This window comes from Aulonocara stuartgranti (genome assembly GCF_965226115.1).
Source record: "Aulonocara stuartgranti genome assembly, chromosome: 12".
Classification (NCBI taxonomy): Eukaryota; Metazoa; Chordata; class Actinopteri; order Cichliformes; family Cichlidae; genus Aulonocara; species Aulonocara stuartgranti.
The window spans coordinates 2,289,887-2,317,152 of NC_138948.1; the positions used below are offsets into that span (position 1 = coordinate 2,289,887).

The 27,266-nt window shown below is 48.1% G+C and overlaps 2 protein-coding genes across 5 annotated transcripts in view; one reads left to right on the top strand and one right to left on the bottom strand.

Moving 5' to 3' along the window:
- LOC309719139 (GTPase IMAP family member 8-like) overlaps positions 1 to 27,266 on the bottom strand; it is a 286,835-nt gene that overhangs the window by 132,264 nt on the left and 127,305 nt on the right. The window lies entirely within an intron of this gene.
- The window catches only part of dapk1 (death-associated protein kinase 1), a 61,960-nt gene that overhangs the window by 15,560 nt on the left and 19,134 nt on the right, over positions 1 to 27,266 (top strand). Inside the window, exons 1-10 of one of the 4 annotated variants that reach the window (XM_082554995.1) lie at positions 4,804 to 5,184; positions 9,796 to 10,017; positions 14,333 to 14,471; positions 17,134 to 17,263; positions 19,402 to 19,450; positions 19,579 to 19,605; positions 22,732 to 22,884; positions 24,664 to 24,709; positions 24,793 to 24,882; positions 25,664 to 25,756. In XM_082554995.1, coding sequence (XP_082411121.1) covers positions 5,162 to 5,184; positions 9,796 to 10,017; positions 14,333 to 14,471; positions 17,134 to 17,263; positions 19,402 to 19,450; positions 19,579 to 19,605; positions 22,732 to 22,884; positions 24,664 to 24,709; positions 24,793 to 24,882; positions 25,664 to 25,756 — 972 coding nt within the window. In that variant the 5' untranslated portion in view covers positions 4,804 to 5,161. Of the gene's footprint in view, positions 1 to 4,803; positions 5,185 to 5,547; positions 5,610 to 6,150; positions 6,368 to 9,795; positions 10,018 to 14,332; positions 14,472 to 17,133; positions 17,264 to 19,401; positions 19,451 to 19,578; positions 19,606 to 22,731; positions 22,885 to 24,663; positions 24,710 to 24,792; positions 24,883 to 25,663; positions 25,757 to 27,266 lie in introns of those variants that run through there. The other 3 variants (XM_082554994.1, XM_082554996.1, XM_082554993.1) reach the window with 3 other exon arrangements.

Sequence of the window (27,266 nt, forward strand, 5' to 3'; positions counted from 1 at the left end):
GATTTCACAGTAGTAGTGCACAGAGCCAATCAATAGCTGGCTCGCAGTAGTGACGGAGAGGTGCAGTGTAGTGTTGGACAGCGCGCTGGTCTTTGTCCTTCTGTGTTTAAAGTCTCAGAGAAACCTCGTCGTTGTGTTTGTGTTACGAAGACGTGATCTTTGAAGCTTGAGTTTATTTATGCGCACTTAGTTTGAGCTTGTGTTCAGTGCTGTTGTTAGTGATTAAATAACACAGTCTGTGCATTAAAAGCTGCTTATAACTATCATTTATTTGGCAAATGAAGCGAGACTCTCAGTGTTTATCAGAGCAGTGTTGGTGGGAGAGGAGGCAGAGCAGCCTTTTGGTTTCTTATCCTGTGGACCGAGTCCAACTCCACCATCCTGAACCAGCAGCAGCCCGTTGGTGTTCTTCAGTCCCAGCATCGAGGACCAGTTCCCATCTCCTGCAGGTTCTGGGGGGGGCTTCTCCCACTATCAGCAGCTTTTCAGAGCATTGCCACCTTAACTGACTGCAGTCCAAACAGCTGGGATCTGTTCAGTGTGGGGGGAGAGCAGCTGAGTAATGTGACCTGGTCAGCCTGCTGGTGGAGATGCATGAGGTGGTGGGTTGGGATGATTGCCTGTTAGCAGCTGTGCTGTAACAGCAGGGGAAAGGATGCGTTAACACGTTGCACAGTGCAGACGGTCTGCTGCAGGAAGGGCTTTTATTTTACCCTGTATGTTTATACTGAGGGCTTAAAATGTCTTTATACGTTGAATTCTGCTCCCACAAGCCTGGCTGTGATTTATGGCTGGATTATGGCTGGATTGGGGCCAAAGATTAGGAGGCTGAGCATCTTACTTTCCTTTTCAAGCCTAGACAGCCATGGAATCACTTACACATCGGGTTATTCTGCAGAACCTAATGGCATCCACACAAACACAAGTGTCTGCTTGGACAAAGCCTGATGATGTGGAGTAAAGATGCAGATGTATGAAGATAACACCGAGATTTGTTCTCATCTCTGAGAACAGAAAGCCAGCAGGATCGTGTTACAGTCAGCTGTCCAGCAGAGAACGCAGACTTTTCCGTGTGTGTGTGTGTGTGTGTGTGTGTGTGTGTGTCATCAGCTGCTGTCAGCCCGAGCTGTGCCAGACACCCTGCGTTGACAACATGAACTTCCGTGAGCTTGTTATCACTTCGTTCTCACTGAGGAGGCTCCTTTCCAACACAACCCTGTGCTGCTAAAATAATCCTGTCATGTTTATGTGAGGCCTGCGTAGTTTTAATGTTCATGTGATTTGAGGTTCGGTGTCAATCAGAAAACTGCGCTGATGCAGATCTGCCTCAGTGTGTTTCTGACCTGCTGATCACATCGTCACAGATCAGTTTCCACACCTGAACATTAACCTGTGGAGATGCAAACACATGTTAGTGACCTCATAATTAGAGACTCAGAGCTTTTTATTGTCATCCTGCAGCTTCTTGCACAGCGATGTTGGGATAATATCATGTTGTCACTCAGACTGAAGCCTGCATGAGTCTTCAGCTGTCCTTCTCCTCTCCAGTGGACTCTGATCCAGTCTGGACTCAGCAGACAGACGCCATCTCTGCTTTTAAGACCTTATATGTTAAACGCTTATAGTTAGGCCTGGATCAGGTGACGCTGAAGTGCTCCAGGCTCCGGCTGCATGGGGGACTTCCCAGGATTTATTCCTTCTTCACTTCCCTCTTTTCTCTCCTGATGCATTTACCTCTTATTCCTGCATGTCCTTAACTCTCCCTGCACTGACCTGACAGTAGCTGCTGGTAAAAGGTTCATCTATTCACAGCTAGCGAGTTGTTGCCCCGTGTGGCAGCTGCTTCACCAACAGGAGGAGAATTGCATCTGGAGTAGAGGCCATCTCCTTCAGATTCGGACAAAATCCCGACGTGATTCTCGGACTCGTGAAAACAGCAGGAACCTCAGGAATAACCCAGAAGCTTTCATCGTGTACTTCCTCTGCTGCTGGTGCTTTAACCTGAGCAGCTGTGATGAAATGAGCAGAAACACTTTCTTAAACCTTGTTTTTGCTTCACAGCGAGTAAAAGTGTTTATATTTGATTAACTGGTAAAAGAGAACTTCACTGATTAGTGTCAGAGCTGAACTTCCTCAGAGTCGGAGGCATGAAAGTAACTGAACTGCCCATAAAGAAAAGCACAGTGAGTCTGTGGTAGCAGCTCGCTGTCACTGCTCAGCTTTGGCTCCATTAAACCGTCGCTGAGTTCCTCCTCTGGTTTGATGCAGACGTCTCGACGTTGGCGTTAAATTAATAAACTGTTTTCATCAGGCTGTACTTAAACATTACTGTCCTGAGTAGTTTCTCCTTTTCCTCGAGCAGCTGAACGCTGATGATGACACCTTATGTTACCAAAGCTTCCCAGCAGCTGCTTCGCTGAGTGTCCTGCAGCTCCGACCGTCTCTGTGACTCTCGCTGCTTCAGTTCTTACAACGACAAGCTGTTTGTGGAGCAGCAGTGCTGCAGCTGTGCAGCTGCAGCTGTGCAGCTGCATCGGCACCTGCAGGTTTGGTTTGGTCACCGACACCCAAACCTGCTTTATGACCTCATGTTGGACCCACATGGTCCAACATGAGGTGGGTGGATCTGCGCTGAGAGCTTTTAAGCTTCTCCCTTCTTTCATGTGCGTTTGCACATCGTGCTGTAAAGAGCGGCAGCTGCTTCTGCTCCCGGGCGTGGCCGTTGTTCCCGTGGGAGTTCACGCTGTAACAACAATTACAGATAAGAACAGAAGGAGACGAAACACAGCGACGTAGCAAACATGTGCGGCCGCGTGTTCTCACCCAGACGCACCGGCCGCCCTTCCTCTCTGCTGCATTGTTATCATGAAGCGCGTTCCCTGCCCACTCCCACTTCACCGACTTGTGTGTACGAGGCCTTCCTGCTGCTCATTACCACTGAACATTGTTCATTCCGGCGCTGCCTCACCATGACAAGGCCGAATTCCCGACAAGAGCAGCGACCTCTAACTAAGCATCGAGGTCGCGCCGATCCAACATCGCGCCGGCGGCGGGTGTGCGCTCAGGACTCGAGCCCCCACGGCTCAGGGCTGCTTGTTTGTGCGCTCTTCAGCTTCCTCATACATCTTTCTGTAACGTGGCAAAGCTGTAATAAGAGCTGCTGTAACAGGTTGGCTGTAATTATTAACGCCACTGGGAAAAATTGTTATATGAAAGCTGGAAAAATGATGTCGCAGCAGCCAAAAGACTCGATGCAAGCTCTGAGAAAATAGGAAATAAAGACAGCATGACAAACAACAACAGTTCAGTGAAGCGAACAGAGCAAGCAAAGAGCTTAATGAGTAAAACTGTAACCAGATAAACGGCGGTGCTGTAGCATGAGGCAGGAGAGACTTCCTGTATGTGACGCGCGCTCGGTAAATGAGCACGTTATTGGAGGAGCTGAGAGGCCGCAGACACAAAATGAAATTGTCTTTGTTCCCTCGGCTGGACCGATGCTCTTCACAGACTGAGCTCTGTGTAAGACGCAGGTTCGGTTACTTGTTCATCGTCCACGTGTGTACGTTCCACAGGCGTGACTGCGTGTAGTGAACCTGGGTGGGATAGTCCTGTCACTCTGACCTGCTGCATCAACCTAAAGCTACGCTGCGTATCTAAGCACAGATAACCTCCTGCAGTGTTGAGTAATGCAAAGAGCTCCCGGGCAGCTCCGACAGACACAAACAAAGTTGTTGTCGACTTTCCCGACCAGCTCCTCTCCGTCATCCCCTCCCTTCCAGCTGCTTTGGTGAAACAAGTAGGCCAAAAGTGGGAAGCCCTGTCTGTGCTTCAAGCACAACAAAGGGAGCTCAGCAATCTGATCCTGCAGACTATCAGAGAGCCGGGGGGGAGAGGTGCTCTTGAAAACCTGCCTGTGTTTGTCAGCGATTCCCAGGAAGGGTTTTTCCTCTGCTCGTTACTTCTGCCCCGTCTCTGTGCTCAGCAACATCCGTGCAAGTCGGCGCTCTCCCTGCACGTCTCTGGAGGATGAGAAGGATTTCCTCACTCTGCCAGGCTCTGCTAGCAACGTAAACACGAGGGCTCTGTCATCATGCAGCAGGGAGCCGCCACTTTGACCTCCGTTAAAGTAGCTCCGGGTTAAACACAGAGTCTAGCAGGGAAAGCCTGTTTGTTTGCTTTTCCTCACCAGGGGAAGACGGTTCAGTTGAACCGCTGCCATTTTCCCCTCGTCTGTGTGTGTGTGCAGCTGGTGTTGTTAACAAAGGGTGGGCTCGCTTTCATACACGGGGAGAGCTGCGGAAAAACACACAAGTTAGAGTTTGGGTTTAATTCCCACAGGCGAGCTGTCGGTGTTTACCTCGTGCTCCTTTTTAGCCACGCTGTCATTTCCACTTAGCTTGCAGACAGATGTGATGCAAACTTTCACGTGTCCACAGGAGAGTTTCAACGAGCTCTTACATAATTTTGTCACTTTAGGACAAAAGAGGAAACATCAGAGGAAGTGCACAGAAACAGGAGAGCGTGAACACTTTCATTAGTTAGGATTTAATTTAGGAAGTTCCTGCAGTCGTAGTACTTTCTGACTCCAGGTTATAAGCACAGCCGTTGCCCTGTGACTGTGCACATGTTCAGTTTCTCCTTTGATGGCAGCATAGACCAGTTTACTCTGTGTGCTAAAAGAGCACGCTCATGCTTCCTTAAATTAATTATGAAGTAATAATTCATGTATTCAAATGAAATTCCCCCTCGTAGAAAGTTTAATTGCCATGTGCAACAATTTATTCATGTGTGGAGTGCAGACACGCTGATGCTAACGAGCTTACGTCGCTCTTGTTGTTGTGTTACTTTGTGAGGAGCGAGTGGAAGAAAACTTCGAGCCTGAGGATAGTTTGTGGTTGTGGAGGAAACTCCTCGTGCATACCTGAGTTTGGTGCCTGCTCGTGCTCTTTGTTCTTTAAGGACTGTCACATGATTATCGTTGCTACATCTATAATTGCAGTGCTTCCCTGAGTCTGCGTCTGCCCCGCGTGTTACCCAACCTGGGAGGAGATACGCCTGCAGCTCGGCTCCCTCCCATCATGAAGCAATCCTGCAGAGCTGCTGTTAGATCGCACCGCAGCTCTTTGTTGGTGCGCAACCCGACACCCTGCAGATAGCTTTTATGCTTAAGGTGCTACTTTGTGTGTGAGTATTAATAAATATCAGTTTCTTGCTGATGCAGTATCACGAAGCTCAGAAATATTCATATTCGCTCAGATGGCAACCACTGAGGGAAACTGCAGTTCCTCTGGTGGCCTCTAGAGGCGCACTGTAAAGGAGAGTTAGTCCCCACTGAGCCTCGAGGGCCGGTGTCCTGCAGGTTTGAGACGTGTCCTCGATCAACACAGTTGATTTAAATGTTAAATGACCTCCTCAACATGTCTTGTAGTTCTTCAGAGGACTGGGAACGAACAAATCATCTGATTCAGGCGTGCTGACCCAGGGTGAGCTCTAAAACCTGCAGGACACCGGCCCTCGAGGCCTGGGGTTCCCCACCCCTGCTTTAAGGGTCATGGCTGCTGAATGCAGACGCGCCTCTGCTCGTGTCTCCTGGCAGGAAATCGCAGCAGGTCGTCTCGTTGCGTGGACTTTATTCTCTCTCTCGCCACTTTGTGTTTTTGTAAATGTAGCATTTAAAAGTTTGTGCTTCAGGTTTACTGAGAGAAACGTGAACATTTTATTCATGTATGACGTAGAAATGAGTTGATGTGCGTCTGTGTTGGATCTGCACAGTTCTTGGGTGAAGCTTCTCGCCTTAGCGGCTCATTTAGTCCTAAATATGGTCGCAGCGTCCGTCTTTTGTGTACAGTCTGTGTGTTTGATGATGGGTGTAGCCGGCGCCTCGTCAGTAACACTCAGCAGTGCTCCTCGTGTGCTGTTTGATGCGAGGCCTGTCAGGCAGGATGAGAGCACTTCCAAAATGTCACACAGAATATTTTGAAGTGTTTTCTATTGTGTGGAGAAGTTTCCAGTGTGCTGCTGGTTTGTGTGTGGAGTTGTTTCCCTTTGTGCTTCTCTTAAACAGCATGATGATGGTCCTCATGCAGACGCAGCGCCACGTTTCCTGTCGTACTTTCAGCAGAGAAGTGAAAATGAATAATTAATATTCATTTCTGAGGAGTCACAGAAAGTCTCGAGAACTGCACAGATGGTGTTTAATCAGGAACAGGAAGTCAGCCGTGTTTTCCTTCTCATCCCCGACGAGATTTTCGCAGCAGGTCCCGCGACTTCACAGATTCCACGTTTCCGCTGCACGAGCCGGCGGCGGCGAGACGTCTGAGGAAGACGTTCCGACGGCTGCTGCTGTTCCAGCCGTGCACGTGCACGTGTGCGTGACAGGTGACCGGAGCTGTGTGTGCACGGACGCTTATTACAGTGTGAAACACTTGACTTCCATATGAACGCGATCACATCCTGATGTCTTTCTTTCTGCGCCGAGGCCTCAGTCACAGAGGTGGAAGCAACAACAGGGTGAGGTCAGGCTGAGTGGGAGTGGGAGTGGTACTAGCATGAGAAAGCCTTCGTCCTCGGCTCTCTCTTCCTCTTCAGTCACAGGACGGTTCGCTCTTCTTAAGCGTGCAGTTCAGTTTCTGAGGAAATCTTTGTCCACTGGTTTGTTTCACTGTGGTAAACAGAAGAGACGTGAATCTGTCACAGAGCACAACACTGAGATGAATTCAGCCTCACATGATTCATATTTATCAGAAATAATCATTCACCAGTGACTGATCCAAACATGGATCCGTGCATGCTGACGGATTATTATTGAGCTTTGAACTCGGTCATATCTGATGTTTCTTTTGATACAAAGAAGCAACTTGTTGCTGCAACATTTCTGGATGATGGAGACACGAATGCTTCTGCTCGATGTCTTGGAGCGGTTGATGCCTTCTGCCCTGACTGACCCTGTGAGTTACACCGTCAGGTGGACGGCTCGCTTTGGCCAATCAGAGGAGCTCTCATTTACACAGTTTTATATATAAGGCAGTGCTGGGATTGCTGCCCTCCTGCACATGTTGCCTGCTCGCAGTGAAACGTGCTGCTCGTGTTTCTCTTGCTTTCTGTTTATTTGCACAAACTGAACTCGGTAGAAGAGTTTTTGTGTGTTTGGCTGCAGAACGACTGGGAAACGAGTTCATTTCATTATAAATGCTTTAAATCCAAACTAAGATCCTTGAGGCCGTTTCCATAACACACAACTGTTTCAGTGAGATTGCTGTCATTTTAATTGAATTGAATTTTGTGTGTGTTGTTGTTGCCTGTGTTTAATTGTCTAATTTTTGTAACTGTGGAGAATGCTGCTGCCTGTTTTGAGCGGGCCTCCTTTGAAGAAGAGGTTTGTGGGATCTTCCTCCTCGGGGCGACAGCATGGAGCTCGCCTTTGATTAAAAACACGTTTACTGCACAGAATCACCAGGATTGATTGAATTCACTGATAGTGAAGAATATTTGTTCAGTGCTTTTCTTTGAATGGATCTAAACTTTGATGAAGTCTTCCTGAGCGAGAAGCTCCACCAAACGAGCCGATCGATGCCGAACGCTGCACGAGCCGCATGCAGCCGGCGCAGCAGCAATCTGGCAGCACGAGGAGCAGCGCCGCTCTGCTGCTGCTCGTGTTTGTGGAACAGAGACAGGGAGGGGGTATGGGGTCTTTTGTTGGCAGCAAACTTCCAAAATCAAATGCGTTTTGTTGTTTTTCCAATTATTTTCCCACTTGGCTTCAGGCCCCGCCGATTGGCCCTTTAGAGCCGCGGCTGTTACGGGTCACATCGGGGTCACGGATGCTGCCTTCAAGCTCGTCTGCAGCTGGCGGTCTCACACGAACTGGGTCAGTCACACTGTGGAGTGAGGATGTGCAGAGAGCTGAATCACTGCTCTGATTCCTGACGACTCTGTGCCGGCAGGGCTCAGGGAGTCGGATGACTCTCACTTTATTGCCCATTTTTTGGCCGGAGCCGAGGAGACGTTTGCCATCGTCTCTGTTGGAAGCCTGTGTGAAAATCTTGCTGTGGAAATAAAAAAAAGAGGCAGAATGTGGCGCTCTCTCATTTTCACTCACTCTTCTTTCTCTCACCCCCTACTCCCTTGTACTCTTCCTCCCTCCGTGGGTGTTCGGTACACTAAGTGCTGCGTGATTGCCGGGGCCGTGAGGAGGCGTGAACAGCCCTCAGCCAAGTGTCCCTGCTTCCCCGAGTGGTTTTTCTGGCGCTGCTTTGGTCGAGTGGCAGAGGAGTCAGCAGTCTGATCAACCACAGCGCTGCGTGGCAACGCGACGGTGCGATTTCCATAACAGCCTCTGTGTTGTTGATACATGCAATAATGGTCACAGCGAAATGTCACGCAGGCTCGCCACATCTGGGCGAAGCGCTCACGTGTGCCCTTCAGGAACGTGTGCGGGGATCAGCAGCATTGTCTTTGCTGCAGCCTGTCAACAGCAAATAATAAAGACGGGCTTGAAGGGCGGAAACATCTGTGCAGATGTGGTGACGGAGGAACTTCAGTTTGAGTTTGTATCCTGTGGGAGAGGCGACAATCTGCTTATTATCTGTTACGTGGCGACTACACGATGTCAGGAGACAAAGTTACACACCAGCGGTCGGTGAGGTCGTTGTGATGTCACTCACTTTGTAAAGCATCATCAGTGTTTCGATAACAAGCCGACTGTGAAGCTCAGCGTCACTGAGCATGCTCCGATCAGCCTCCTCGTCCAGGGCCCAGGTTAGCGTGACCGTCCACGGATTTATCATCGAAATCTTTTCTTCTTTTTAAAAATCAACATTTCTGGGCGGATTTATAGTCGGTTTATGGGCTTTTTCTACATAAGAGCAGTTAAAACGTTCCCAAATGATCCCAGCCTGTGTGTTTATCACATAATAGAACAACAACCACACGCCTCTAATGTGTGATGGGTAAAAAACATACAGATCTTCTCATTTTCATCGGCCCAGGTTGGATACACTGCATAGAGTATCTGTGCCGGACGTGCCAACGAGGACACGCAGCTCATTATTGTTGAAGTGCACGTCTGGTTTCAGAGTAAGAGTTTAAAGTCTGGATGTTTGTCGGCTCTGTGGACGAGGTGCTGACGCTGAGAGCTGTGCTGCTTTTTGCACACTGTTCCTGAACTGATTACGAGGGGCTGCTGAAGGTGGAGGGAGGTGTGCCTCTGCACTCTGTGCACAAGTCTTTTATTAAAGATGTGGGAGCGTTCTGCATCAGAGACCAAGGCCACGAGAAATAACCCGACTGCACCCGTGCAGGTTGTCGTGTTGCACTGACGTGAGTGTGAGCGTGCACGCTGCTGTCTTTATTCCTGCGTTGCTATTTCAGCTTCAGCCGTGATTCATCCAGCACTTATTAATTAAAGCTGTTCCTGATCACCAGTTTGCTTCTCATAGTCCCTCCCACTCCCTTTGGCTCAGATGTCTGTGTTTACCATATTGACAGTGATGCATATATGCAGCCTGAAGTCTGTTTTTAAGGTCGCTGAGCAGCCGAGGTTCCTTTCAGCTCGCTGCTACACATCTTTATGTATTTTTCATTTTCTCAGGTTTGTTCTGAATGATTTCTCTGCCCTTTCAGCTGCAGTCATCATGTAGCTCCATATGCTCTATCTTAGGTCTCTGCTACAGCAGCTTTGTGTTCACAGTTCAGAATAATCCTTCTGTCTATCACCTGTCTCAGACTTCATCCTCTGTCTGAAATAAGCTGTTGTGGTGTTTGCTGAGCGCTCTCTGTGTTCCCTCCCGTCTGCAGCGGTCAGTTTGCTGTGGTCAGAAGATGCAGACACAGGACTACAGGTGTGGAGTTCGCCGCCAAATTCATCAAGAAGCGGCGCAGCAAGTCGAGCCGACGAGGGGTGACGCGGGAGGACATCGAGCGCGAGGTGAACATCCTGAAAGAGATCCAGCACCCGAACGTCATCGCGCTGCACGAAGTCTTTGAAAACAAGGCGGAGGTCATCCTGATCCTGGAGCTGTGAGTTTGTCTTCTGTTTGTCAAAAACATGTGTAAAATACATTTAAAACCACAAAAGGTCCAAAAACATCAACAAAGTAAAAAAATAAAGAAGATTCTGCGTCATAAAGGTTCAAATCAGAACACGTGAAACACGTGAAGAGCAGATCAGAGGGATTCATTCATCAGATGTTTAAAGCATTTAAAAAAAGCCAAACGGTCGACCAGAATCGGTGAGAGTCTGTCTTGTGGAGGAGACACAGACTGGCTCCTCCTCTCCTCTGATAAACGTCCTGCAGGAGCCGGTTTGTCTTCAAACAGACGGCTGATAAAAACCGTGACGGTAACTGTTTCCCACCAGTTAAACCAGTTTTACACGCTTACTTCAAACATCAGCAGTGTTTGTATTCCAACTATGCACCATTATTCACCATTACTCTGCGCCTCAACAATAAGGTCGCCGCGCTGCAGATAGTCGCCCGACGGCATTCCTGTCCGCTGATCGCGTCTGAAATAATGGCACCGTGTTTGTTGTGGTTCGCCGCGACCTCGTCTCCACGCCGATAGTGAGCGGGCAGACCGCGTAACTATGGCAACAAATAATCTCTTTTCCATGTCGTGTATCTCTGTTGTTTATGTTCTTTAGGCTGTTAAAGATGTTAGAACATGTTAATAACAGCAGAATGAGGTTGGCTGTTGTTTTCCAGTTTTCATGTTTCCTCGTTCCCAAAGCAGGAAACAAAGCCTCTCTGCTCCTGATTGGACTCTGTTCATGGGCTGTGAAATTACAGGTTCAGCAGTAAAATCAGGGGAAAACTCTCATTAGCATATAATCAGTTTACTGAGAACATTCATGGGCTTAAAAATAGTGACGCCTCGGTTCATGTTCAAATTCTCCACCCTAAGTAGCCGTTTATCTCCTCTCTGAGGCCTTTTTAAATCTAAGCTCATAAGTTTATAAGAAGTTTATAAGAAGTCGCGTCTTTAAACCTGTAAGACTGTCGGAGGCACTTTGTAAGTGGACGGTCTGAGAGTCTCCCTCCTCAGACACGTCGTGTTTCGGGAGGTTCTCACCTGTCAGGGACGCGTGTCAGCTGAGCCACCTTCGGGTCATTCTAAAGACCTCCACCTCTGCTCCATCCATCTATCCTCTGCCTCCATCACACACAGTATCCCACATGTTCACTGCTCACTTTATTTTCACTACGTAATGACGTAGTGAACCTCATGAAGGACAAATATGGAAAATTCATGCTTTTTTCTTTGTGTTGTTGAAGTGCAGATGTTGTGAGTCTTTCAGAGGAAGTGGAGGTCGGTTATCTGTGGGCGTTATTAACGAGTGAGTGAAGCAGGAGACGTTTCTGTCCTCGAGCTTCCTCTGTTGGGTGTCGCAGCTCGAACGTGTGAGAGTTCAGAGGAGAAACACACCAGGCTCCCACAGAAGCCACACCAGTGCCTCCATAAGTGATGGAGGTGCTGATGGTTGTGAGAGTATAGAGTTCACATACAAGCCAAATATTTCAGCAGAAAACACTCGAGTTTCCCTGAAGTCTTCGATCCGTCTCGTTTTCACGACGCACTTTGATCTGCTGATGGTGACGAGACGTCTGTCGGTGTTCAGCTGCTGCTGATAGAGGATCAAATATGAACCAGGAAGTTTGTTTTAAAGGCTTTAAATGCTTAAATGTTACACAAGAGCTCGAAGCTCCTGGATTGGCTGGTTTGATGTCTGAGGTAAACGCTGCTGACAGGTGTGGCTGCGTTCTGGATCTGGTAACGTGTGATTTCGATGTTTTTTTCTGTACTTGGAACGAACCTCTGATCTGTTATGGGTCAGAACCACAGGCGATATGAAAGACTGATGAAGCCACGGTGACACCACCCACTTTCTGGATGGTTAGCACCACACAGTCGTAACGTCAGGCACAGAGCCCGTTAAACAGCCAGCAGGAGCCGCGGTTTAATGACGTGGGAGGAGCTGTCCACAGAGACCCAACACCTCCTCTGTCCCAGGCGTGATTTTTAATGCAGGCAGATTTTAAAGGCGTTCGCTTCATTTTTCAGCTTCAAAAATGGGTTTTAACACAACTCCATGATTATTAGAAGGCTTTAAAGTCGCGACACGTTTCGCCTCACGCTATTTGCATACCCACTGTCTTTAAAGCGTTTCAGCAGCCCGCGGATATTCACCTTCCTCCTGATGTACGTCACAGTAAAGCGACACTTTCAGACGAAGCGCTGAGACTGTGCAGACGTCAGACGCGGCGCACAATCGTGTTCAGTGATGGTGACATATTGTTGAAGTGTATTGATGTCCCGGTGCCAGTTTTTATTTCACAGGAGTCGCCTGTTTGTGCAGACGCTGCATGTGAAATGGAAACAGCTGATGTCGGTACAGTTTGGTGTTTATAGTCAAAGTCGGCTCTCGAGCGTGCGGCGAAATCGAAGAGACAAGATGTCGTGTTTTGTTGATTTCGGGCCCTTTTGTGTCTTTGCGTTGCCGTCGTGGTAAATACAGCCACGATAATGACGCACAGCTACGAGCTGCAGGGAAGTGACAGAGCTGCTGTGTGTGTGTGTGTGTGTGTGTGTGTGTGTGTGTGTGTGTGTGTGTGTGTGCGTGTGTGTGTGTGTGTGCGTGTGTGTGTGTGTGTGTGCGTGTGTGCGTGTGTGTGTGTGTGCGTGTGCGTGTGTGTGTGTGTGTGTGTGCGTCCTGTGAACCACTGAAGCAGATGATGAGGTAAAGAGTGGGCGGAGCTGTGCAGCTGGTCTGGTGTTCCCCCTCGAATGGGGGTGGGTGTGTGTCTGTGTGTGTGTGTGTGTGTGTGTTTCTATTTCAGGATAAATATGGGAAACATTAACTGTGGTCATTTTATTTTTCCACAGCAAAGTAAACACAACTTATCAAAGTAAATGTGTTTCTAACAATCAATAGAAAAGAATAGAAAGTAGAATCTTTATTGTCACTGTTACAAGAACAATGAGGTGCAGTAGCTACTATAATAAATAATAAGTACAGTTTAAAGTGGGAGGGATGTTGGTTCCATTAAAGTATAAATAAACATGCAGTTTATAAATGAAGTGTGACGTGAGTGTTGGCAGTGCAGTTATCCTCCAATCAGGGTGGAGGTAGGGCGTGTCTGACAGCCTGTGGGTAAAAACGTCTGAGTCTGTTTGTCTTCGACCTGATGGAGCTGTAACGTTTACCAGAGGGAAGGAAAAGTGAGTGTGCAGGGTGTGAGGGGTCTTTGATGATGAAGTCTGCCGGTGTAAATGTCTCTGAGGGGGGTTAGTGAGGTGCCTCTGCTGCCTTCACCACCCGCTGCAGTTTCCTCTTGTCCTCCACGGTGCAGCAGTCGAACCTGAGTGTGCAGCAGTAGGTCAGAAGGCTCTCGATGGTGGAGCGGTAGAAGTTCACGAGCAGTCTCTGTGGTCGTTGGGCCTGACGCAGCTTCCTGAGAAAGTACAGCTTTGTTGTGCTTTTCCTACCTTGCAGTGAATAAATGTGAGGAACTGGAATTAGACTTACCCGCACCCCCACTCGTTTTCATATCTTAGTGAGGACATGTCATTGACATGTTTCCCCCTAGCTGCTTACTATAACCATCAAAAATAAATGTTAACCCTAACCATAACCTAATTGTAACCCTGAGACTAAAACGTGAGGATGTGACTGTTGGCCCTCACAAGTATAGTAGCAATATGTGGGCCCCACGGAGATGTCTAAACAGGCACACACACACACTCTCTTTACTGCTGCTAGTTTTATCTCACCGTGACGGAGACGAACCTCCGTCCTCTCCGTTCCCCGTCTCTGTTCAGAGCTTTCCTCTGTTTTATCCTCACGTCTCTCTTTGCTCTTCCTCACTGTGAAGAATAAAATATGTAAGACGTTTTGAATCTCAGCTTCATTGTGTTCGATGAGCTCATATGAAGTAAAGTCAGCCGGGTTTTTAGGAGGTTGGTGAGAGAAGCTGCAGAGTCTTATTTATTTATTTAAAGAGTGTAATTGCAGCACTGGCCGGTGTTATTTCTTCCTTCAAGTTCGTGTTTGAACTTGAACATTTGCAGCTGTTTATTGAAATGCAGACAGGAAATGGTGCACCGTTGTTAAATAACCCAACAGGTCGTTTTCATTGAAGGGTTTCATTGACTTAAAGCGGTTTTGTGCAGACAGCGCTCCTCTGGATGTGTAAATTGGTCGGCTGCTAAAGCATCAGGATGATTAGATTACATCAGCTGAGCTGTGTTAATCTGGGATTTGTTGCTGGCTTTGATCTCAGAGATCTCACTTTCTCCCTCTCCCCCCTCCCCGTCCTTCTTTCACCTCGCCCAGGGTGGCCGGAGGCGAGCTCTTCGACTTCCTGGCAGAGAAGGAGTCCCTGAGCGAGGAGGAGGCCACGCAGTTCCTCAAGCAGATCCTGGATGGAGTCCACTACCTGCACTCCAAGCGGATCGCTCACTTCGACCTCAAGGTACATCTGCAGCTGAACCGAGTCCGCCGTGCGTGCGTGTGTGCGCATTTGTGTGTGTTTACATATCTTTGTGGGGACCAAAAATCTGAAGTATACTTGTGGGGTCCAACAGCCCGTTTGGGGACAAGTGCGTCCCCACGAGTTCGAAGAGAGTCAAAATGTGGCTTTAGTGTCAGGGTTACAGTTGGGCTATGGTCTGGGTAAGCAGCTAGGGAAAGCATGATGTCAATGAGGTGTCCCCACAAAGATATGAAAACAAAGTGTGTGTGTGTGTGTGTGTGTGTGTGTGTGTGTGTGTGTGTGCTGTACCCACTGATAAAAAAGATAAAATAAAAGCTGTGTTAGTTCAGTGGCTCACATTAATAACACGCAGGGCTGAGGATGTTGTGCACTCACAATGAAAAAGATCTAAAAACAACGAATCGATTAATCGAATCATTCTGAGTCTGTCCGTGTCTCCTAGGAGATTTGCCAAATGTTCAAACGTAAAGAGAAAATTGACGATGAAAACGGATCCGTTCATGTTTAGTTGGGATAAAACGACTGAAACCATCATTAATATTTAATTAACTGTGCACATATAAAAACCAAACTGGAGCCCTGAAAAACTTTGCTATGTGAAATACAATGATGTTTAAAATATCTGAGCTGTGTGAGTTCAGACGATCTCAGAGGACACAAACGTGTCTGAGTGAGCGCGCCTTTCAAATGCACTTCTTACATGCTAACTAACTGGCTGTGTGATGTTCAATAGTTTGTCTCGGTTTTCCAGGGATTCGTCTCATTAACGTCCTTAAACATGAGAACCAAACGTTTGTCACGGTTTTCTGTCTCAGTGAAACCCTGGGAGTGTCCTGCTCCTGACCGTCAGCTGACTGGAGCGCTGATAACGTGGCATCTTTCTGACCACTCTGGTTTCTCTCTGTGTCTCCGGGCTCATAGTCATGACTAATCTGTTGTTTAAGGTCTCTGTTGTTAGTGGACAGTTTTCCAGAGGGACGAGCAGAGGTCAGGAAGCACTCGGCACAGCGCAGCACATTATGTTTCCTCCCTGCTGGACGAGCTCCAGTGTTTCTGGTTGTGAGTGTTCTTTGTTTGTGTCTCGTCATTATCATTGATCAGTTTTCCACTTGCGCGGCGTCCTGGTGTCCTCGTACATCACAGTTTGGGACACGCTGGCCTCAGGCCTGCAGATAATGATAACCTCTGAGCTCAGCCGCTCGTGATCGATGCCGGAGCTTTTACCGAGCACGCAGCCTCCGCTCCGCGCATTAGCCGCCGTTATTCACTGCTCGGCTTCATTTAATATACTTTACTTACTGATCCCACTAAAGTCAGGCGTCTTTTATATTTCCACCCGTGTTCTGGTCATATGACGCTTTATAAGATGTTTTGTGAGTTTTAGTTGGAGGCTGTTTACGCTGCTTTTATAAGCAAATGCAAAAGTTTTCTTTTCCAATCAGCTGTTAGAGACAGTAACGTGACCTGTGAACTCAGTGCGTGTAATCATTTAGAGTCACCTGCTCTTTTACTGGAAAGTATATGAAATGAAAACTCGGCTCTGTCTCTGTTTACCGATCGTGTATCTGTGTTTGCGTTCGCCGCCTTGTCGCAGTTTCCACTTTGCTCCTGGTTTAAGGTGTCCACACGATGCAGACGGAGACCTGGAACAGCTTGTAACCCACATTGGATCATCTTCCTTCACTCCAGCATAAACATGAGCATAAACATCGCTGCTGGTGGAGCAGAGAACAGAGCGGGCGAGCTGTTGTCAGCGCTGCCCACAGCCAATCTGTTCCTCCCCGCACTGAATCCCAGGCTCGTAATCGTGCTGAAAGGACGAGACCTGAAGGGAACGCGGACTCATCTAAAGCTCGTCTTTGGCTTTCTATCCTTTCTCCCACTTCCTCGAGAGGTTTCCACTCATGATTTGCATGGGATTTCCATCCCTGATGAGCCTGCTTCCTGCCAGACTCTTCCTGTGTGCTCCTGCCTCCTCCTCTATTTGCACACACAGGACACGCTGTGTTTCCTGCACACGTCTGCTCTGTTTCTGGACGTCTGAGCTGTTTTTCATTGAAATCATGGCGGGCAGATGGACGTGCTTTATGGAAATGTCACCTCCTCCTCTGTCTAATCGCTTCAGTTCAGTTTGATTTTTACAGTCGATTCATAACAGTTCCCTGAAAGGTTGATATTAGAGAGACGATCAGGTGTCAGCAGCACTGTCTGACAACCAACCTGCTGCAGAGGAACCGCAGAGAGAAAACCTGAACTGTGTGAGAGATAAAGGTTGATGACATGCAGCTGTTGAATGTAAACACATGTGGAGTGAAAGGAGGAGAAGTGTTGTGTGCATCATGGAAAATCACAGGAAGTCCAGAGCTGCACATGTTTGCTCAACAAAGACAGTTTGAAGCCTGATCTGAAAGTAGAGCTGAGTCCATAAGAGAGCCCCTGACAGCTGAAGGCTCCGCCTCCCATTTACTGTTAAATACTCATAGCGTCTGTTTGGATAACAGGTAGTCTTTAAGATGAGACAGGCCTGATTATTCAGGAATTATTATATTATGAATAATAATAATTATAAGTCCAGCCTGTGAGTAAGTCTAGTTCCCGTCTGGTTCGGCTGATGAATCCTGTTTTCTTTGCTCCTCTGCAGCCGGAGAACATCATGCTGCTGAACCGCTCAGTGCCTCACCCGCGCATCAAGATCATCGACTTCGGACTCGCCCACAAGATCGATTTTGGCAACGATTTTAAAAACATCTTTGGAACTCCAGAGTTTGTAGGTCAGTGTCCCACAGCTGTGCACACGGGGCTTTGTGTTTCTGACACTGCTCTGTTTTCCACCATGAACGCGCACACACACACACACACACACACACACACTGCACCACCCTGTTCTCCTGGCTTCATCCCAGAGGTTGCATATTGTGAGAATGGACGCCAAATGTACCGGAGGGACCGAGAGAGAGACCTGATAATAGGCTGGAGATTATCAGAACTGGCCCCTGCTGCCTGCACACACACACACACACACATTCTTGTTTTGATATTTTAGTGAGGACATCTCATTGACATAATGCTTTCTCTTGCCACTTACCCTAACCATGAAAAATGAATGCCTAACAGTAACTATAACCTAATTGTAACCCTGACACTAAAACCACATTTTGAGTCTCACACTCGTGGGGACGGGCACTTTGTCCTCATAAGTGACTGTTGGTCCCCACAAAGATGTCTAAACCAGTACACACGCTCGCAGAGACACCAGTGCCATCTGCCCTCATCTACTCTTCTCTGGGGCAGCAGCCAACCCTCCACCTGGTGCCAGTGCCCACTACCAGCAAGATCCAGGCCAAGACCAGAGCACGCTCCCGCTGCAGCGGGGTGTCAGCGGGCAAATGGTGTAAATAAAGATCAGGTGGAAGAAAGCCAAACGATGTGTGGGATAGACGATGCTGGAGAATCGAGTCAGCTGCAAAACATAAACATTCATGCTTTCCATAAAATAGCATGTTCTTTATTTGTTCTCAGCGCTGAAAACCTAAAGTGTTGAAGCAGCAAATAAGAATAAAAGCTCAATATAATAAAATAAGATTCAAAATAAATTAAGTCCTTCTGCAAGTCTCGTCTGAGTTGGTATTTTAAGCCATTTTAAAATTTCAGTAAAGTCTGAGGCAGAAAAACTGAATCAAAAGTTAAAAGTCAAAGTAAAGTTTAAAAGCTTTTCCCTCCACGGCTGCTCTCGCTGCTCCTGCAGGCTGTTTGTTTAAAATCCAGGATTCTTGAATCCTGCTCGTCTCTGCTCGTCTCGTCTCCGGTATGAAGCGAGCAGATGAAATGGCAGATGTAAATGTAAATGCCAAGAATAATAATAATAATAATGGATTGCATTTATATAGCGTTTTCAAGGCACCCAAAGCGCTTTACAATTCATTCACACACTGATGGAGGCAGCTACAGATGTAGCCACAGCTGGTGAAGTGTGTTGCCCAAGGACACAACGACCAGGACAGAGAGAGCAGGGGGATCGAACCAGTGATCTTCCGGTTACAGATGTGCTTCCCAACCCCCTGAGCCACGGTCTTGCTTTTGCAGTTTGCATTTGCAGTTTCAGTTTTTGCTCTGCCTCGGGAACGCAGCGCTCGGCCGCTGCAGGGCGAGCTGGAAAAGGTGAGTGTGTGATACTGACGGCGGCGTGCTGGGGCTGTAAAAGCAACAGGAAGTTAGTTGTTGTAGTTCGCCCTGCTGTTCTGGCTCATTTACCAACACAGTCGGCTGTTAGAGGCGAGGCCCTGATGCACGGCTCATGGAGGAAATTAAGGTAGTTTAGATCCTTTAACACATGATTGCTGCAATTTGCATCGAGTTGTTCTCCGTCTCTGCGTCGCAGCTCAGTCACAGCTCCACACAGAGACGTAATGAAACGTACTCTAACGCAGCGCTGCACCCAAATGTAAAAACCACACCGATATACAGACACTTCTGCAGGTGGGAAACACTGTTAGCTGATTTATTGTCAATAATAAACTAATAAAGGCTGAAAACGTATTGTTTACAGTCTGGAAGCATTTGATTGGCCCATAAATGGAGTTGCAGGAAAAACGATGACATCATCCCGTTGATTTTTGTGGGTTCTTCTTTCAGATGAAGGATGTTTTGTTTCAGCACGATTAGAAATGAATTCGGTGATTTGTCTTTGATTATTCACACATTTACAGACAAGTGGGGAGAAAAGAAATCGCAGCTTTAGCAGGCGCCATAAAAAAATCCCACCTCTGAAGGAACAAACAAATCAGCGAACCTAGCCCAAAGCGATCGTGCGCTCCAGTAAAGCTCAGCAAACTCTGAGAAGAATTAGTGTGGAGAAGAAGTAACGTCTGTGTGCCGACCTGACTGCTAACAATCTGCTGTTTCCTCGCAGCTCCTGAAGTCGTCAACTACGAACCTCTGGGCCTGGAGGCAGACATGTGGTGAGTAAACACGCAGAGCTTCATCCCAGCTGTGCGTCTGCTGTAGAATACATCGAGGATTTTCATGGTGTTTGATGTTCGAGATGTTGAAAAGCTGAACTCTGTTTCTCTCTCCTGCCTCCGCCCAGGAGCGTCGGTGTGATTACCTACATCCTGTGAGTATCTCAACCCCGCAGCAAACCTGCTCTTGCATAAACTGTATGTAAGCGATGGAGCTTTTTGAACCTGCTCTGCTTGTCTGACTGTAATTGGAATAATTACAGGATCAATCGAGCCGTCCGCTCGTTTTTCTATTGCAACCAGAGGAGTCGCCCCCTTTTGGCCATTAGAAAGAATGCAGGCTGACGGCTTTTACACCTGATGGGAAGGGACCAGTTTTTATGTTTCACTTTGCTGTGTGTTCACTCGCTGAGCGTGAGCAGCAGCGAGTGCCAAGACGCGGCGATCTCAGCGGCGTCTCTCTGACCTCGGTGGGCGAATCTACGGTGGCCCTGAGAGCTCAAATGCACTGAAACATCAGAAATTAGCAGCAAAAAAAAATAATTCAAAAGCTCATAAAACGTGACGGGCTCACGAGCTAACAGGAAACAGCTGCGAGCAAACACGTGTGTCCGCGATTATGAATCATGTGATTAAAACACGCGTTTCCTTCCATCTTTGATCTTTTTGACTCTTCTTTTGTGCGAAGCCTTTTTTCTTGATGCCGCTTCGTGTCACACCCAAACCAGCAAACACCCACAGAGCGCTTTAAAGATGGCGTCGGAGAGCTACTGTTGTGATTGTGTTTGTATTAAATATCAAGCTGTGAGTTGTTGTCGACTGCATGCAGCCCACAGCTGCTGGATTTCCACGGTCAGCGGCTGGTTTTCACCCGAAGAACGTTTTGTTCCAACGCCATCATCAGTTTCTTTGATTTCTTTGTTCTTCGTGGTTTCATTTGAGGAAGAGTTGAGCTCAGTCACCAAACGAAGCCGTCACAGGGTCGGCGACACGTTTCCTGTGGGCTCGCCGACTGTCACGCTGTGATGGGACCCACTCTCATCGCACGTCCAATTATCCACTGATGGAAAAGGTTGTTTAATATAAAACTGATTTATACTAGTAAATTCCTGCAGTGTTTGATTATTTTTAAAGAAGTGGCCTTTTTAGAAGGATGTTTGCTCCGGCACACTGAACAGCCCTGTTATTAAAAGCTTGTTTTTCCTGCTGCGCGCACACTGGAACCTAAATGAGCGGAAACTCGTCACAATATTTAAAACACTTTAAACAGATCAGATATTTGCCTCTGAGCCACAGATGGGATTTTCCCAGTCCTGATAATCTCTGCATGTAACTCGCACGTTAAGCTGTTTTTAATATTTGAAAACTTTTCTTTTATTTGCTCTGATTCTTAAATATTAGCGCTAACGTGCACTGTTGTTTGAGGCTAGTCTGCTTAAGCTAATTGACTCTGGACGTTATCCTGCTCTGCCGATGCTTTGATCTTATCAGCATGTCGTTGGGTTGATAAAGGAGCTCGGAGGATCGCAGTAGTCTGATTAGATCCAACAAATTCTCCTGAATTCACTTAGTTTGGTCTTTAAAGCAGCCGTTCTGCAGACAGCTGTTTGTGTGCTCTGTGTTTGTGAAGCAGTCGCCTGCAGACGTGTCAGCACAGTTTAATTCAGCAGCAAAAGTGAAGTTCACGTCCTCGACGACCCGCCGGCCGACTGCTGCCGGCTCTCGATGATCCCGTCGCCTCTCTGTGTACTCAGCTGAAGGCTTCCTGAGCTCCCGCGCACCTTTATCCTTCAAAGTGACACCTGCACCAATTTTTCCAAAAAACAAATCGCACATTAGTTGCGTTTGCCTACACAAACATGTGAGCGTGCCAAACAAAACAAGGCGAGAGAGAGAGAGGGAGGGAGAGAGAGAGCGGGAGAAGGGGTAAATGCCCAACGCCAACCTAAAGGTGTCATCAGAATATTCAATAATAAGCAGCTGCAAACAATACAAGCTTTTCAGTTTGCATGATACACAATCTCAAACAAATGTGTCTGTGCTCACACACACACGTGGGGTATTGATATCTTGTGGGGACATCTACCCAGTCCCCACAAAGACATGAATACAAACGCACACTCACACATGCATCCCAGTTCGTGGCGTCCGCCCACACAGCTGTCACAGCTCAGCCTGGCAAGGTAGAAAATAGATTGTTCTCAGCTTCTTATCACAGCAGAGCAACAGAGAGGTGCGCTGACTCTTCATCTCTCACTGGCAAATGTAATGTATAGTGTGTGTGTGTGTGTGTGTGGGAGCGTTCGGTGAGCGTGACACGATGACCACAGAATCATAAACAGTGCTCTGGGTAATGAAACGCGCTCTTATTTCCTCTTTCATCAGGCCTGGCGTGCCGTGCGCCACACAGCCTGGAATCATATGACTGAACGTGGCGCCTCTCTGCTCTGCTGACCCCCAGTCTGGCTTTCAGGCTGGTCACAGGGCTTGATTTCGGCCTGGTGCTCAGTGCACGAGTGTTTTGGAGAACCAGGAGGTAAAATGTCACCAGGAGTCCTGACGTCACACTTCCCTGCCGATTGTATCGCCTGGCCTCGTAACGAGCCGCCGCAATGACTCGTTTGTTGTGAGCAGCTTTATACAGTCGATAAATTCATACATTTCCACTCAGCCTGAGCTCGACCTGCACCAGCTCCACGCCTCCCCCAGATCACATGTTAATTAGCAGCTGGTGACGGGATGCAGGAGTCGGAGCAGAAGGGGAGGCCGGGTTTGTCGGGAGCTGCTGTTCGGTTTAACGGGCTAAAGTCCGGGAGGCCGAGCCCTCGTTAACGTGCACGACTGCTCAGCCCTGCGTGTGCTGCGCCGTGGTCTGTCCATTAAAACGTGCTCCCCTCAGTGCATCTGCTTTGTGTGTGCGTTCAGTGGAGAGGTGCATTAAAATTCCTGCACTCACACCGAGAGCGGTCCAGCTGGTTTCCCTGAGAGTGTTTGATAGCGACGCTTCACTAACGAGTCACAGTTATTTGCAGCTCTTTAATCACATTCACTCAGCAAAGCGTTGTAAGGTTGTAGTTTGGATTTCAGGGGCTGAAGCTCATCAGCGTTTGGACTAAAATCAGAATTCCTCTTCCTTTGTGATTACAAGACAGCTGAGCTGTAGTCAGAGAAGGTTCCACCTGATGTGATGCAGAGCTGGTTTGTTAAAGTCCTCACACAAAGATAAAAACCCGCCAGCCTGCACGTTTCTGACCTCTCCGTTAACCTTTCTCGTCCTGCAGCCTGAGCGGAGCCTCTCCTTTCCTGGGCGACAACAAGCAGGAGACTCTGGCCAACGTGTCGGCGGTGGACTACACCTTCGATGAGGAGTTCTTCAGCAACACCAGCGTGCTGGCCAAAGACTTCATAGCGAGGCTGCTCGTCAAAGATCCAAAGTATGTTCTGTTTCCATTGTATTTGAGATCAAAGCGGCCTTAGAGTCACATCAGAGCAGGAGCTGCTTTAATCACGACAAACGTTTCCATGCAGAGCTGCCAGACTGCAGGGTGACTCCTTCAGACACAAGTCTGCTTTGAGGCCTTCCTGCGTATCCTGACTCGAGGTGGTTTGGTTGACGGTGTGATTTCCTCCAGTCAGCTGAACAACAAACGAACACATTTCGTCTTCAGCTCTGAGTCTTGGCTGTAACAGCAGCGTTTAAACGACGCGTTGACTTCTAAATGATCGCTCTCTGATTGGTCTCGTTTAATCGCTTTTAAAACGCTGACAGGAAAATTGAATAGGTGCTTTCTGCAGATATTCCAGCTACGCCTGCCTCCTCGCTCGGCGCCGTGCCTTTTGGCGCTGGCTCCTAAAATTGTTTGGACTGTTCCCTCGTTACAGAGTTGCTGTAGCAACAGCTGAATGGCTGCAGCTGTGCTCGAGGACAGTTACCGCCATCAAGCTCTTTTCTGCTCGTAATTACGCCAGCTCCTTTCAAAACAACGGCGTGAGAACGAGGGGGCTAACAGAGGTGATTAATTGTAGGTGTGAGGATGATTTCATTTGGATAAGTCAGAGAGGAGACGATGAGGGGTGGGCATGCGCTGCTGTAAACAGAGAGACTTTACCAGCTTCACCTAATGGGGCTTTCAGAGATGACGGGCCGAGCGCTTCGTAATGGAACGGCTTTTAATTGATCTGCGTCGAGGTTTGCATTCAAGAAGATAATGAAGAGATGCTGTTATGAAGTCTGCTGGGTTAAAGCTGCACCAGCACAGGCCTGGAAATCTGGGAACCTGTGTGGTTGGTGTGAATGCAGTCGCCTCGGCTGCAAACGGGGATGTGGTGGCGATCGGGCCGAGCCGAGAGGAAGCGGCGCCTTCGCCAGGTTCCCCAAAATCTATGTAGGACGTACGGAAACCTTTCCTGAACAACGGGCTGTTGTTGGACTGAGGCCGTCCCTGAAGCACATCGAGCTTTACTAAATATTAATCATTAATGTTGGTGCAGCACTCTGTCAGGTTAACTTCTGCTTTGTTTGGATGAAATGTGAGCGTTTTAAAATCTGTCAAACTGTTGTCTGTCTCAGGAAGTAGCACCGAAGTGCATCACGTAGATTTGTTCCCTTTACTCCGACGACCACGCCGAGTTTCTCGGTACCGCCTTTCATGAGACGCCGCGTAGAGAAGCATCGAAAGAGGAAACTGAATATTCCAGGTTAACAAAGAGCAGCAGTTATATCTTTATTGCTCATTAGGTGCAGAGCGACAAAGGTCAGCTGTGTAATATCAGCAAGCAATTATTAAAAGACGCACAGAGACGTGGCCGAGGCTGCAGCCTGACACGGACGCACAGCTCGCACACCTACAGCCAGCTTACACTCACCCGGTGTGGGTGTCTGTGGACTGTGGGAGGAAGTAAACCCACACAGGAAGCCTGGCAGGTTCAAACAGAGGGCAGCAGGTTCAAAGCACACAAAACATTTTACAAATAAAACCAAAAATGCATCTATAACCTGTAACTGCCTCAGATTAAAGCAACTCAAATGAAAACAATTAGGAGATAAATGAAAGTCCTGCTGCTGTCAGGCTTCGTGTCTCCATCCCAACTGTGTGTTTCCTTTGTAAAACAGAAAATAATCAGCATTAATGCACAAAGAAAAAGACCGAAGCTGAACCGCAGCAGCTGGAACATCTGATGGTGAATCATCGAGTTTCCTTTTCTGTCCACAGAAAGCGAATGACCATCCAGGACAGCCTGCAGCACCCCTGGATCAAGGTGGGACTGATGTCAGCGTTTGGATTTTGTTGTCCGAGCTTTTCTAACTTTAACATTTATCTCGTTTTGTTTCCTATAATCAGCCAAAGGACACTCAGCAGGCTCTGAGCAGGAAGGAGTCGGCCGTCAACATGGAGAAGTTCAAAAAGTTTGCAGCCAGGAGAAAGTGGAAGGTGAGAGTTTTCCATCTTACTGGTTTCTACGCTCACGCTGAAGCTTCAGGAGCAATAAAAGACATTTCCCATGATGCACTCTGAAAGCTTCTTGCTACAAAGTCTCCTCATTGGTGCTTCGCTGTCACTGTTGATCGCCACGGGGTCGCCGCAGCCATCAGATTCACCGCCGGCTTCTTTACTGCGTGTCTGCTTCGGTTCGTCACAGCTGACCCGGCGACGCTCCCAGCCAACACAACGCAGCGGCGTTTGAAGCTGCGGCGCTGCTGTCGCCATGTTTCTGTCTTCTGTTTGGTGACTCACAGCAGCTCCTGGCTTTGCAGCAACCTTCATCTTTGAGGATTTATTTATGTTTGATACACAAAAACCTCCAAAACACACAAACGTTAAACGCAGCTCAGGCTCATCTCGAAATTCAGAGGGAAGAATAAAAAACTGCAGCGACACAAAGAAAACCTGCTTTTAATAAATGAATTCTTATTAATTGGACAAAATCATTTATGTGTTTATTGATCATTTGAGGTCATCAGTTCGCTCTCTGGTGATGATGGTTGATATATAATCTGTAACATCGACGTGAAGCTGGAACATTTGCAGACGTGTGAGGTCGATCCACGTGCAGGTCAGCGGGTTACGAGCGATGAATCGGAGCAAAGAACTCAACCAGAGCAGAAAATCGCTCTCCTGCCTGTCGGCGGGGATCCTTAACGTGACGTGACGTGAGCTTGTTCTGCTTCTGCACATTCACCGACCCCGTGTCTTCTCTGTTTGTCTCTTGCAGCAATCGGTCCGACTCATCTCCTTATGTAACCGCCTGTCCCGCTCCTTCCTGTCCAGGAGCAACATCAGCGTGGCCCGCAGCGACGACACGCTGGTAAGACGGGGCCTCACACCAGCAGAGCAGCACATAAATACGTTCAGCTTCATGCACCGGCTCCAGCTCTGAAGTCAGTCCTTATCTCCAGCCAAGAGTTAGAGTAACTGAGACGTGCAGCGCGAGCGCTTTCAGTTTGACTGAATGTTCAGTTACAGCTCAGGTATTTGTGGCCTGACAGACGGCAGAAAACCATCTTTTCCTCATTCCTGGTGTGTGTGTGTGTGTGTGTGTGTGTGTGTGTGTGTGTCTTTGTTGGGAGGTTTACTGTACTTGTGGGACCGTCAGCCCTTATGGAGACCTGGTCCCCACAAGTTTGAAGCCATTTTTGAGATTCAAAGTGGGTTTGAGTGTTAGTTACAGTTTGGTTATGGGTCAGGCTGAGGTTTACGAATTCATTTTCCATGGTTAGGGTCCAGGGAAAGCATTATGTCAGTGAGATGTCCCCACAGGTCATGAATACCCAACGTGTGTGTGTGGTTTCCAGGCTCCCGGCGTGCGTCCGTCTGCGGTAAATGATGAGTCAGCTTGTTCGGACACACGGAGGCTTTTATGTTGTTAGCGTGTCCGTTTCCAGTCGACACGATAAGCTGGACAGATGTAAACACTGCAGCTTCTGTGAGGAGCTTAATCATTCACAAAGCAGCCGAGGCCGGCCCTGTTATGTCATCAAAGGATTACACAGCAGCTTCCTGCCGTCACAGGTGACCTGACAGGTAGGACTGGGCACGGTGAGGTCACAGCGCCCCCTGTGGTTCAGGGTAACAAACACAAGCTCTCTGATGGAGACTTCCAGGCAGTTCCACGGTTTAGTGACTTACCTGAAAAGCAGGTACAGGTGGGTGTTCGTGCTCTGAGAACAGCCCGGCCTGCTGGGACGGCTTTGTGAATAATTAAGTTTCTCACAGAAGCTGCAGTGTTTACATGTGTTCAGCTCATGTTACCGAGGTCAGCTCCGCTAGTTCAGACAGCTCATTATTCCTGCATGCTCCTGCAGGACTGTTGTGGTTTCTTCCTCAAATGAACCTTTTGATTGTTGTCTGTCTTGTTTTTTTTATCACACATTCAGGTATTTGTTCTGCAGTTTGGATAAAAACATTTGAACTTGGCAGCGATGTGAAGCAGAAAGACTTCATGTGATTAGAGCTCGTTCTTGCTGAGCGTCTGCTTGCATCACCGCTCGATGAATAAATGGATGAGTGTGGTTACCGTCGCAGTCGGAAGGCCGCTTCTTTGACTGCAGTTATTAAATCATTTCTGTGTATTTTGGAGGTCACAACGAGACCCGGAGGTCTTTTTCACGTGTGTGCGATCGAGGTGGGCATGGAGCTCCCAGCAGGGCCTCGCCGCTCGTGCATGTTTGTGCTGTTTGCAGCTCTCCGAGGTGCTTTAGTCACGGCTCGCCCAGCAGCGAGGTTATGTTGAGGAATGCGGCCAAAGAGTCGAGCTTGGCTGAGCAAACGCCACATCAGCCTCGCTCTCTCGCTGCCTCCTCGCCTCGCTCATCGTC